The sequence below is a fragment of the Phoca vitulina genome, unplaced genomic scaffold, assembly GCF_004348235.1.
Source record: "Phoca vitulina isolate PV1807 unplaced genomic scaffold, GSC_HSeal_1.0 scaffold37, whole genome shotgun sequence".
Taxonomy (NCBI): Eukaryota; Metazoa; Chordata; class Mammalia; order Carnivora; family Phocidae; genus Phoca; species Phoca vitulina.
Window position 1 is genome coordinate 16,218,536 of NW_022589740.1, and position 14,240 is coordinate 16,232,775.

A 14,240-nucleotide genomic window follows, 5' to 3' on the forward strand; every position below is an offset into this window, starting at 1 on the left:
TACAGACAAATTAATTTAAACAAAGGTCAGGTCTCCAAATCAGCAAAATAACTCTGAAAGCGGGAGAGAGAGAGAAAATAAACAAGAAAAAAGGTAAGGAACAGCTGCTATTAAAAGTAACGCCAGGCAGCTAAAACTGGTCTGAATACATTCCTAAAAATGTAATTAGCCAAATCCTTCCAGAAATTAAACCATCAAAATGACATTATAGTACACTTAAAAAATGTATTTACAGAGTGAAAGAGCAGTCATCCTAGCATATCGCTATGTCCTGAGGGTTTCCCTCCTCATGAAGAGAGATGCAGAAGAGAATTTGATATTGTGCCACGAAGAAAGTTCAAATTGTCACAGATGTATTTTGTGAGATGCTGGTTCTTAATTCCCTCAGATGGGCTGAAGTGGAGAGGGAAATGAACTTAATAGGGCTGTTTTGTGGTTTCTTTGTCATCTTATGGGAAGATTAAGGTGACTAGAACCAAAGTCAACCTATTAGCTTTCCAAATACCAACACTTCTTGAAGGGCTAACAAGAGAGGTGCCTAATTCTACCAATTTCCTGGAGCTCACTTCTCAGAAAGATGGGCATTGAAACTTGGGTTCCTTCACAAGGTAAGAGTCAACCGACCTCGTCCTACAAAAGGATTTCAATAAAACGGAATTGCCTGCCTATGACTTTTGAAGGTCTAGAAATGTACACTTGGTATTTACATAAGATGCAGTGACACAAGAATTTATTCAGAATGCCTTCTGATAATTTGCTCATTTCCCAAAGGTGAATGTGAATGTAAATGAGAGGTCCCCAAATAAAGTTACAGAGGTACTAGAAATACCACATGCAAATGGAGAGCCATAGGCATTCTGATAACATATAAAAGACTTTTTTTATTGGCTTTTTAATGATAAATATGCATTAGGAAGTTACTGGAAGGAAGTGTGGTGATACTCAGGCGGTGAGGACTGAGGCAGGGATTCTGAGGAACAGGTGGACATATGGAAAAGGGAAAGGTGTGCAAAACCTACCGACACAAGAAAAGGCAGAGAGCCATGAAGTGATACAGACAATCCATGGTGTGATCCAGAGAGGCTTCCAGAATTCACTAATGCAGCGCGTGGTTATTGAAGCTCAGGAGGAAAGTGGTGACAATGTGTAGCTGGAGAGAGCAGCACTGTGTCTCCAGCCAAAGAGAGGAGAGCAGGGAGCGGGGGAGACAGGCTGCCAGGGCAAGAGCCCGAGTCCCCAGCATGTGTGGTGACTGAGGAGTGAAGGCGGGGGCGGCTGTGATGTTTTGTGTCCAAACAGGAAAGGCCTCAAAGACTAATTATTTGATGCTGTTCAGGACTATACACATGACCTGTTATCTCCCGCTGCTGGGTGGCCCTGCCTACTCTTAATCTGAGCTACGATTATTAACAGTTGGAAATATGGAATATTCACTGTTGGCCAAAATGCACGAAAGCAGATAAGTAAGTTCTGAATCATAAATTAAGGTTCTACTTTTCCTTGATTTATAGAAAAAAGTCTGGGACTGAATAACACAGCCTTGGATACCAAAAGCAATTCCCTCGTTGGGTAAGCGGTCTCCAAAGATAGCCACCTTCAATCTCTTCCCGCTGTCCATGCACATGCTCCTCCTCATATCAAGAATTGGGGCCTAGGGGCACCTGGGTGGCTCAATGAGTTAAGTATCTGACTTTCGGTTTTGGCTCAGGTTATGATCTCAGAGTGGTGAGATCGAGCCTTGCCTCAGGCTCCATGATCAGCATAGAGTCTGCGTGTCCCTCTCCCTCTGCTCTTCCCTCCACTCTGTCTATGTCTGTCTGTCTCTCATAAATAACTTAAAAAAAAGGCATAAAAAGTTGGGGTCTAATTCCCACCGGTGTGCTGGAACTGACTTGTACAGGTTAATGAGAGACAGTTATAAAATTGGGGGAAAATCTGCAAACCCACCATTTGCAAATTAAACACAGCCATTACAAAAATTAAATTACATATTTTACATTAAATAAGTTGTATCAAAAACAAAAGTCAAATTCTGAAACGCATCCCTTCATAATTATTTTATTATCTGTGCTCTTTAGATTATTTACATCTATAGTATCTGCATGGCAGAAATGCTATATAATGGGAGGCTTCTGCACATCTCTTCCCCCTTTGTACTGTTTGACACATTAAATTATATTTAAAGGCTAAAATTTGATGATTTGATATATGTATACATTGAGAAAGGATTCCCATAATCAAGTTAATTCATACATCCATCACCTCATATAGTTAGATTTTTATCTTTTCCTTTTTTCCCCCTTGGTGAGAACAGTTAGGACCAAATTCCAATTATACAATAAAGTATTACCAACTCTTCCCAACACTGTTTTGATGATATCACATTGGTGCTTTCAAATCAGCCATAGTAAGAGTATTTACAGAAATTGGCAAACACTACACATCAAAGCTTGTTTTATTGTTTTATTACTTCTCTAGAGCAGGTTGGCAAACTACAGTCCACAGACCCAATGCAGCCCACTGACTGGTCTTGTAATGGCCCATGAGCTAAACATTTTCAAATAGCTGCTATTTGAATTCCTATAGAATATCCTCAATCTTGCATCTTGGACCACAAAGCCTAAAATATCTACGATCTAGCTCTCCACAAGAACAATCTGCCAGGTCTGGACTTAAGAAAGTAATAGAGAAAAAGTTAAAATGAAAGTTAAACTTCAAAGCATGTTGTATCTCTGGCCATCCCATGGTGAACAGCACATGCGCAAAACCCAAAAAACCCTGAGGACATGATCTTCCAGTATTTGAAAACTATTCTTTAATTTGGCAAAGAAGTCCGTCATGTTGTTGCCAAGCAGGTGAAGTTCAGAAAAAAGCTTTTGTTGTTTCACTTTCTTGTTAAGGAAAACAAAAATCTCAACTATATTCTTGTTGAAACCATACCTGTTCATCGACTGCTATGCAAGAGTTACACAAAAATTAACTAATTCATTCATGAGATTTAATTGATGATATGGTTATTTACAAAAAAAGAGTGTTTTTTTGTAAATTGTGTGCTATATATTATTTATAACAGTAATGTGTGTGTGTGTGTACTTTTTTTTTCCAGACACCTACCAGCACACCACTGCTAATTTCCCTTGTCATCAGTCTGGGCTGATCTCTGAGGCTTAAATGAACAATAGAAAATGGTAGAAGTCATACTCTGAGATGTTTTAAGTTAGGTCACAAGAATTGCAGCTGTCACCTGAGTCTCTCAGAAAGCTCGCTCCTGTGGCTCTCTTGGAACCTAAGTGTCATGCTGGAAGAAACCCAAGCCAGGTGACGGTCAAAACTGAGCTCGCACTTAACCGCCATCCAACTGTTAACCGCATGAGAAACCCCAAGCAAGGGTGCCTGGGTGGCTCAGTTGGTTAAGAAACCCCAAGCAAGCTCTGCCCAGCTGAACCCAATAAACCCATAGACCAGGAAAAATACTAATACCTTATTTTAAGCCTCCAGGTTCTTGGAATGGCTTGCTACACAGCAGCTCATAACTGGAACACCATTTCATTGTGAGGAGGAGGCAGGAAGAGGGGAGCCAACTGGACCCAACACATCATGATGTTAAGAATCCTGGCTCAGGGTATTGCAGCCCTGTTTTGTTCCAGGCTCTTGGAACAAAAGCAGGTGCAAGGACATGTTGGGGGGGGGGGTGAGAACAAAATGTAATGAAAAGGGGGGAATGGTAATGAATCATACACATCTACCTTTGCCTATAAATCTGAATCCCACAAAGCCACTCTCCCGCTAGAGACGCAGCAAGTAAAATGCCATCAGGTGGGGCACTGACATTACCTTGTTCATTCACTACCCATCAACCATATCTGGGCTTCCTGGAACAGCATGCAGTTCCTTCCACAGCTTGCTCACTTTCTACACTGAGCCAAAGAACCATTTTTTGAGGCTAAGCCTCACTTACATTTCCCACAGCCTCGTTGCATCTTATCTCATTATCTTATTCTCGCTGCACAGTTGCCCAGAGAAGTCAGTGGGGGATTTCTGGGCCCTGAGGAGAGGTTTACCCCCCAGGGCAGGCTCCGTGTTTTCTCTACCTTCCTTCCCATTCCTTCCATGTAAATGCATTTTTGTCAGTGTTAACAGGAAAGGACAGAGATCTAGGGCACCACCCTATGCCCAAATAAGCACAGTGCATAATGAGTAACTTTATAATCTTTAAACTTTGGGTCACTATTTATCTCATTCCTGCTGCAAAATGATTGCTAGAAAAAAGCTGTACTGAGGTATTTTGTACCATTTAGGGAAATAAATACAGAGAAGTATGGCTAGATGGGTTAAGTTTCGTGAATCATTTAAGTCCACTTGAAGTTGGCCAATAGGTAAAACAGAGAAATTGGGCAATAGATAAAAAAGAGGAAAGTTGTCACCGAAACATCAACTTGGCTCCAACTTAATTCAAGCTGTAGATATGAAACAGGAATTCCATTATAAGGCACTTCTAGATAGGCTGGTTTTGCAGGCTTTATTTGATGTCTTTGAAATATTTTTGGCCATCTGCAGAAGGAGCTACCTACATAAAATTGTAAGGATTCTAAATATGATAAGATTTAGCTGCTTAGTACATTTTGTTTCAAAGACAAAGTGCTGTTGCCACTGATATGATAAGCCATTCCTTTTTAAAAAAGATTTTTATTTACTTATTTGAGAGACAGAGAGAGAGCGAGCATGAGCAGAGGGAGAGGCAGAAGGGAGAGGGAGAAGCAGATTCCTCATTGAGCCGGGAGCCCGACCAGGGCTGTATCCCACGACCCTGGGATCATGACCTGGGCCAAAGGCAGACACTTAACTAACTGAGCCACCTGGGTGCCCCTAAATAAGGATTTCTGATTCTCTCACCTCAGTTATGACTTACTATCAAGAACCATACATTGTAGCTCAAAAGGCATGCAAGTCTACTTTTGTGGTTCTCTCTTTCATTTTTTCATCCTGCCACTGTCCTCAAGAAGCTATGAATTATTAGCTCTCAATTCATACTTCAGATGCCTCACACATAACTGATTATTAAATTCATACCATGAAAGTTACCTGTGTTTGGCATTTGCTTTAAATTCCTTTGGACCCTTGAGCCAGGTATGAATTGAGAACTCCTAACACTTCAACTACTCAGAACTTTTGTTATTTGGAGTTAGCATTATGCTCAAAAGTAATACTGTTTTCTTTCAATAAAAGATCTCTACCACTGAATTTTTTTCACTAACTGATTAGGCTGCTTTCCATTTGAATGCCAATTTGGAAAAAGTTATATATCACAGCAAGGCAAACCAGAACACTCATATCCTTGAATTCTAGAGTCAGGCTGAGAAGAAACATCACACTTCTTTCCTCCCTACATGGTATGTCCTACCCAGTCCCTTGTCCCAAAGTCGCTGTTATATACTTGATTTATTTACCAAATCTCCCCCAGGTCAGGGGCTGATAATTACTTTCACTATGAATACTTAGAAGTTATATATTACAGATCAAATTGAAATGATTTTTAAAAGAAGTAAAGACATGAAGGTAAAGAGGAAGGGGGCTTGGTAGGGGAGTAGGGAAAGAGAGAATTCAACCAAGGACTGCTTGGGGAGGTTTAGGCTATCTGACACCAAAAATTTGGGGTAATCACTGACTCTAGATGATTCACTAGTGAAGCCCTCGGTGGGCTCCAAGACTACAACTAGTCTTGCCCATGGGTACCATATCCCAAGCAGTGAAAACAGTACTGGAACAAGACAAACCTGGATTGTAGTTCTGGTTCTACATTAGACAAATGTTTTAATCTCTCCAGATTCCAATTTCCTCGCCTCCAAGATGGAGATTGTGGAAGAGACAGGCTCAGTATTCTTCAAGGTGGTTCTTCTTCTTGGGCACATAGCTAGACCCTGCAGTTAGATGGGACCACGTGACTGAGCCAATGCAAGGTGACCCAGAGTGATGGGTGCTACATCCAGACCAGATCCATAAAACCTCCCACCTGTGGCTCTCCAAGCTCTTCCCCATCCTGCTGATAGGAGGGAGGTGTCCACAGGCATCTTAGGAGATGCATTTTGAACACAGTCTCTGAATCACCCGTGGCCACCGGACGAGGAACACCAAAGTGGATCACTATACAATCAAAAACAGAACAACATCTGTGCTGAGTCCCTGAGAGCTGGGGTTTATCTGTTACAGCTGCTACAGCTACCTTAACCAGTACAGGGGTGACCACAGCACCCTGGCCTCACGGGCCTTCTGGGAGGATTATATGAGATGATGCTTGCAAGTCCTCATTCTACTGTCTGGTACACAGTGAGCACTCAACATCAAGCGTTAACTCTTTAGCAAGGAGGAGGTGGCTGGCCTGGACCCAAGAGGAAATGGAGGCAGTTATGACCTAAAAACCTGGAGGAGAGGTTGCACGTGTTTCCACCGGTTGGTCAGTTGGCTTTGAAAAAGCACCTGCCATATTCTTCACAATAATGTGCTAATCAAAAATCATCTACGCTCCCCCCAGATATTCCTACTACATGTTCTACAACACAACAAGGTAGGTAGTAAATACTCTAGAGGTACTTCCATCTTGATCTCCAAAAACTCTAAGCTCCAACAAGGAGAAATCACATATGGTGCTTAAAATTGGTAAACCGGATTTTGGACTGCTTCACTCTGTCTTAAAGCACTGCTTACAGTGGTTCAGTGATGCTTCACTGGGCCCTGAGTAAATGTTCCCTTTTGTTTGGGAAGAGTTTAGCAGTGATCTTGGGCATTCATTCTGCTCTGTGCTCTGAATGCTGAGGGAGAATGTTGGTATTTTTCCCTCTGCAGCATTCCAAGGTACAGCTTGGCTGGTAATCTCTACAGGGCAGAATGAGTCAGCAGTCTGAGTCACTTTACCAGAATGCATCCCATGTGTTCTATTCCAGGTTTCAAATAGCAGAGTGTCTGGTCATGAGGAGGCCCAGGGCTGAGAGCACAGTGGAGCCCCAGAGAGAAAACAAGCCTGAACGCCTCCCTCACACTCCAGCTCCAAATAAAGGAGACAAAAATCTCAAGAGTAGAAAATCCCCACTGTTCCTCATTTAAAGGAAATTGATTTGAAATAAAAACATGTGGAAGCATAATGATGTACTATATGTTGGCTAATTGAATTTAAATAAAATAATAAAAAAACATGTGGAAGCAACAGATGAAATGTGCTTAGCAGGCAACAGATTCATTCAGGCAGTCCTGTATGTTTTATCCTCTTCAGTTGTCTGGAAAATTACTACTTTATGTTATGGGTTGAATTGTGTAACCCCCTCCCCCAACCACCATCAAATTTATATACTGAAGTCCTAACTTCCAGTACGTCAGAATGTGACCTTATTTGGACACAGGGTCGCTGCAGATATAATAAAGATGAGGTCACTGGGGAGGGCCCAAATCCAGTATGACTGGGGTCCACACAAAAAGGGCAAATTTGAACACAGAGACAAGGAGAGACGAAAGACGACGGGAACATGAAAGCAGAGATGGAGGTGACACTTCAACCAGCCAAGCAATGCCAAAGACGCCAGTGAACCACCCGGAGGTGGATGAGAGGCATGGAAGAGACTCTTGGCCCTCAGAAGGAAGCTGGCCTGCTGACACTTGAACTTCTCACCTCCAGAGTTGTGAGACACTACATTTCTGTTGTTTACATCACTCCATTTGTGCTGTTTTGTTAGGACAGCCTGAGCAAACTGATACAGTATGTATGCTGGAATGAATCCTAACATCATTGATCGTAACAAAAAGTAATCAAGTCAGTGCCTGCTTATGGTCCTTGCTGAGGCAAGATGCTAATGACTCACAGCTTTTCGGAGATGCTTAAAGGAGGCATAACCATACTGGATGTTGGCAAGGGAACTGTTAGTGTGGTTAACCTCAGTTGCTGTAGTGGAACCTCATTGGAATGGAAAGCTGTGTCCCTTCCCTTTAACGGTATACTAGGCCCACGATGCATAATCAGCACTTCATTTCTGGTAAAAGAACACAGGCGAAGTTTGTTCCAGTGAAGCATATGCTCTGATAACCATAAATGCTTTTCTGTTTTTTCTGATTAAGGCTTTATTATTTTTCATTTTTATACTTTCTAGTTTTTAATATGGATTTAGTTTTTGGCCACTTTTATTCCTCTCTACTGGTTCTGCTGCTAAAAGGCAGGATTGGAAGCTGCATTGTGGAGAGCATAATATAACATGTAGACTTGTCCAATCACTAGACTGTACACCTGACACTAATGTAACCTTGTGTGTCAATGACACTTCAATAGAAAACAAGATGAAGGACTGGAAGAGAATCAAAACCACCTGTGTTTCTCTTGATAATCAAATTGGCAAGCACTGAAAAGGGCACAAAGGATCAGGTACAACGATAATCAGTGAAGTGAATTCCAGTATGTGGTGTGTACGCCCCACAAGGTGTGTGCTGTATTTGGACTCAGAACAACCTGGAGGCCACGTGAGACGGGACATCCATGTCTTCCCCATGGTCCTAGCTTCCAAGTCCTCTCTGTAAGAAGGGTTACCCCTCTGGCCATGCTTCTGAGAACGCCACTTTTCATCCACTGCTCCTCAAAGTCATATTCATTCTGACCTCATATGGAGCAAAGTACTGAAACTCTGCATTATTATAATTATTTGCTTTCTGTGGTAGATCTTTCAATAGCATCTGTAACCTTGATGAGATTACAACTCTTCTTTATGATATATACTACCATGAACATGAGAGAGAAAGAGTTTAGTAGCTTTCTTTTTACAACATAGAAGGTCAGAGTTAACGTGTCTGTCAAAGCAATGGTCTCTACCTCCTAAACTAGGGGTTCCTTCTATGTATATTGCAAGGACACAGATTCTTCTGATTTTCTCAATATTTTTACCTCCCAAAATTAATTGGGTCATCAGTCAAATAAAGGCCATGATGCATACAACTGTGCACCTGCAGCATTCCAAAGGACCACTGAAAATTTAAAGAATCTTTTTCCCCATTTCCCTGACATGTCACAGAACTTCCAGTGGATTCCTTCCAGTAACAACTATTTTGCAAAGCTGCCTGATCCACTTTTGGACAGCTGGATAAGCAGTACTATCTACAAATACATGGACCATATTTGATCTATATTATCTCAGCCTTCAGACATAGTTATCTGGAAAAAAATTGATTAGGAGGGAACAAAGTAGATTATCTTGGATGCACAGCTAGGTGGCTTTGCTTCCCTAGCTGTTTATTTAAATTGGAAAGAAAATAAAAATCAGATATCATAGGGACAAACTGCAAACACCAATATGTACTAAGTATTTCTATTTACTGAGCATCTACTATATGCCCAGCACTGTGCCAGGAAATTAAAGGGAGATAGAAGTCAAAGATACGAGGGCCTCTGGGTGGCTCAGTCGGTTAAACATTCAACTCTTGGTTTTGGCTCATGTCGTGATCTCAGGATTGTGAAATCGAGCCTCATGTCAGGCTCCACACTAGGCGTGGAGTCTGCTTAAGATTCTCTCTCTCTCCCTCTCCTTCTGCCACCCCCCCACACACCGTGCTCTTTTTCTTAAAAAAAAAAAGAAGTCAAAGATACCATCATTATGCACAATTAACTTAAAATATTGTCTAACTGTGATTAAATAAATACATGAAACTAAGCTCAAAATTAATGGAAAACTATTTCAGTCCTAAGTTGGTCCTTCAGACTAAACTTTGCAAGAGTTCAGAGGATGGTTATAAACAATGGAGAATTTATAAAAGTTATCACAAAATAGCTAGGTCTTGACATGCTTTGGAGGACAAATGAGACCTAGACACTCATTGGAACCAAAAATATTTCTTTGAGAATCTATCTAGATTTAAAGGGTGTTTAGACAGCTGTTTCAAAACACACAAAATAAGGTTATGGGGATTCTGTCATTATTTTAAAAAAGTGAGGTACATGGGGATGGGATAGGAAGGCTGAAATAGAATCATATGTGAGTGGGGAGGAGAAAACATCACCTCACAGGACCCTCTGTGGAGAAAACCAAACTCTGCCCTTAACTGGGGGATTTTTCCAACAGACAGACTGAATAAATAATGTGCATTTGCTCTTTCAAAGAAGTCATACGATGTTACTAAAGAGTTGCTTCCCCATTTCTCAGTCATCTTTACTATCCCCATTATGCACAAGTGAAAAGCCCTCATTCAGCTGATTGGTGTTTAATCTGTATACCCTTCTTTTACACATACAAATGTTCTTCTTCCTCCTCCCAGAAGATCATATAGTGTTTCCAGAGATGTACTTAATTGCCTGATTAATTACTGGACCTGTAGATGTAGATGATCATTTTATCGCTTATTCAGCTTGACAAACATTTATAGTTTAACAATTCTGACAAAGCCATTCATATACCCTTGTAATATAAAGGTATGTTAAAGCTATGGGAAGTCTGTAATAATAATAGCCTTAAAATAATTTGCTAAGTACAGACAGTTCCCTAAACAATTATAAGATGCTCTATGTTAATTTAGAAAGGAATTCCAAACAAGGCATTTAAAACCTAATAAGATGCCATTAAGTGAAGGGAGACAGGGGAGGGGGGAGAGGAGACAGAAAACCCTAAGGCTTGAACTAGGAGAAATGATTCTCTGAGCTACTGACCCTTGCAAGATCCATGTTTTCCTTGGATTTCTATACACAAAGCAGATTTCTAATTGGAGGTGATTATCTAGTTACTACATCCCAAATTGCATGTATTTCTTATGTTGAATCACATCAACATCTAATTATAGGGAGCATCTATCAATTTGAAAGTCCACAGAAACAGTTTCGTCCGTCTACCAACTACACACAATGAGAACATGCTCTATAGACTACGAGGCACAACGTGTAACTACCAAATATGATTCTCTCTAGTGACAACAGTCTGCCTCCTGATACTCATATGGATCTATGACCTGAATTACCATGTCAATCAACTGGGAATAAATTTTTCAAAGAAATTATAGAAAAAAAGCACCTGCTTTGCTCTTGGGTTTTCTGACGTATGGACACCCCATGCATGCCTGCTATTCCCTGGAAATATACACATGATATTGTCATCAACACCATTAGGAACAAGAAAAACAATGGTGATACATAATTCTAAAAACCAAAAGATGAACTGCCATACAGCAATTTTTATCTCCATAAACTTGAGAGCTCAGTGCCTTGACCAAGGCAATATAACAGTACAGAGATACACAGAATTCGGCATGGCACAAATGTGTTTCTGTAAAATATCATCCCCATTAGTTAGGTTAATTAAGATTAACATACAAGTCATTGAAAACCCCCAAAGTAGAAAAAAGATAATTTACCAAGGCAACACACAACGACAAGAGTAATATGCACCCTGAGTCATTCATTTAATAGATTGGAAGGAGAGTTTTATGAATACTTGAGCTGTCACCATTGATTACCAAAAATGACATGCATCCAAATAGCTTACAAGGGCCAAAGGATAACTTGTTTTCTTCGAAAAGTTCTATGGACGCTGTGGGGTGGTGCACAGAAAAACTGGAAGTAAATCCAATCACATATATAATCATCGCTATTAAGCAGACTACACATATGCACACATACAAATGTGAATGTTTGTGTTTTAGGTTTTGTTTTACTGAGATGAATGAAATAGCACTCGCCTTGGGAATCCATGTTTGCCATTTTTCATTTGACTTGGCACAGTGGTTTCATCCAAAATAATAACCCACATTCCTAGTCAAATATATCATAAAGAAGCATTCAGAGCAAAAGACTAACAGTGACTTATGCTGTAGAGAGTTGTAAACCAGTTGCTCAGACTGCAGTTCTGTACAATCTGTCATTGCCAAAAAAAAAACCCAACCAACCAACCAACCAACCAAACGAACAAACAAAAATCCATTCCTACCCTTACCTCAAGGGTCATGTTCACGGTACTGATGGCCACTTTTATTTCTCCATCTGACAGTTCCTTTAGATCTTTCAGCATTGTCTGTTCAATACTTAAACCTGTAGATGAGAGGGAAAAACATTATGTTACACCTGGGGAACTGTTCTTGGTAATATCAAGGGATCATGTAAAGAAGTCACTCTGTTAATTTCAATATTCCACCCCCCGCAACCAAGATCTCTTTTACCCATAAAACACACATTTACACACAAAAGGCAAAAATCACACCGGTGACAATATTTGCACCAGTTAGGATCCCAGCAGGAAATAGAATTCACACTTCATGATGAAAGAAAAAAAAAAGATTTTTTAAAGGCAGGACCCTTACAGAGATGTGGGTAGGGCTGAGAAAATGAATAAAAGATGGTGAGGCATTCAGACACTAGCAAAACGACAAAGGAAAGAAACAGAGACCTGAAAGTAGAGGAGAGAGGCTGCCAGAAACTTAGCATCAAATCAGTAAGGAAGCGAAGAAGAAATACTACAGCCTCTCTCTTCTCCTTCCCTTGAACCTCACGCCCCATGTGTTGCTAACTCTTCTCACTAACCAAACCCAGTCAGGGGCCACATGACTAAACGCTCAGAAGTACAAGCCTCTAGAGACCCACAGCAGACAAGGGCAGAGAAAGGAATGGGGAGAGGTGGGCAAAGGTGGAAAACTTAATGTTATCAAGCAAACTAGCTAAGGCATACCTCACGAGGCCAAAATTTGCTTTCAGGTTGGATTTAGTTGAGGCCCCATATTTTCTAGTGTAATTTTATTCAAAATGCACATTTTAATTGTAACCCATAACACTATCATGATAAATTGGTCAACCTTGTAATAGACTTTGGCAATCGGAGCCACTGGACTCCTTAAATGATGGGAAGAATAATCTGGAATGGCTGAATTATCCAGAACTGCATAGTTTGAGTCAGCTGACCAATGTGTTTCAATAAAATCTATCCCTGAAAAACAGGAAAAAGTCTGGCTTGACATTTAACTCTCACCCTAGGTTATTATATCTGATTAGGCTTAACCTCTTGGGGAGAAGACCCATAATAAAGCCCAGTAGAGCACATATATTCTTCCCAGATGCATGTTAAGACACCAGAGTTGCCTATTTGCCCTCCCAACGTAGAACCCTCTGTCAATCACAGCAGTGTGGGGAAACAGACGAGTATAAAATCTTTTTCTTTGACTTTAAGACTGAAAGGCCACCATCAACTGAACTGCAGCATAAAATGATTTATAGAATATACTGTGCATTAAAAGCTCGGTCTAGTTTTGGGGCACCTGGGTGGTGCATTTGGTTAAGCACCCGACTTTTGGTTTCAGCTCAGGTCATGATCTCAGCATATCACTGGACTGTTGAGTATTGAGGGCCACTTGGTCCCAGAAGCTGTGAATTCCCCAGAGGAGGCTCTGGTGGCCAGAAAAAGGCCCCAGGAAGAGACGCAGGTGCTGGTGTTGGGGCACCATGCTGGGGAGATCTGAGGAAGAGTGAGTGGGACGCTGACGCATCTGCTACAGATGTACGTGTGTGGATGTACGTGTATCTTGTCATTCACTTTCTTCTTTTTTTAATAAAAAATAAATTTTATTTATTTATTTGACAGAGAGAGAGAAAACAAGCAGGGGGAGTGGGAGAGGGAGAAGCAGGTGCCCTGCTGAGTAGGGAGCCCGATGCGGGGCTCGATCCCAGGACCCTGGGATCATGACCTGAGCCGGAAGCAGACACCACCCAGGTGCCCCTTGTCATTTACTTTCAAAACTAGACCAAGCTTTTTTTTGTTTTTTAGATTTATTTATTTATTTGAGAGAGAGAGAGTGCAGGGGGGAGGGGCAGTAATCTTAAGCAGACTCCACACTGAGCCCAGAGATCAGCAACAAACCTGATTTGTAGTGTTTGCTCGTTTCTGTGGGTGTCAGTACTTCCTCCATGGTGGCTTTCAAGCTGCGAACCCAACATCGCCCAACTCACAAAACTCCTGAAAATTTACCAACCAGCCCCTGGAGCTTGGACGGACAAATTCCAGCACACTTTCGTGTGGGATAATGCCGAGGTGCGATTTCACACATTTTTTCCTCAGGTTCCCTAGTGGGATGAAGGCACGACTTCGCACAGAGCTAACCTGATCAACCACGCCAACCCCTGTCAGTGTGCCCCGGGGATCACCTGCCAGATACACTGATTTGCCTTGGGCTCTGCCCCCGGGGGGATTCCAAACTAAGGGAGAAAGCTATGTCTACGTCTGGGTTTCAATCCTGGCCTGGTCACT

At 41.4% G+C, this 14,240-nt stretch overlaps 1 protein-coding gene across 3 annotated transcripts in view; it reads right to left on the reverse strand.

The window, feature by feature from the left end:
* The window catches only part of PRUNE2 (prune homolog 2 with BCH domain), a 255,648-nt gene that overhangs the window by 169,715 nt on the left and 71,693 nt on the right, over nucleotides 1-14,240 (reverse strand). For all 3 annotated transcript variants that reach the window (XM_032427669.1, XM_032427667.1, XM_032427668.1), the window contains exon 6: nucleotides 11,943-12,037. In XM_032427669.1, the coding sequence (XP_032283560.1) occupies nucleotides 11,943-12,037 (95 nt within the window). The remainder of the gene's footprint in view (nucleotides 1-11,942; nucleotides 12,038-14,240) is intronic.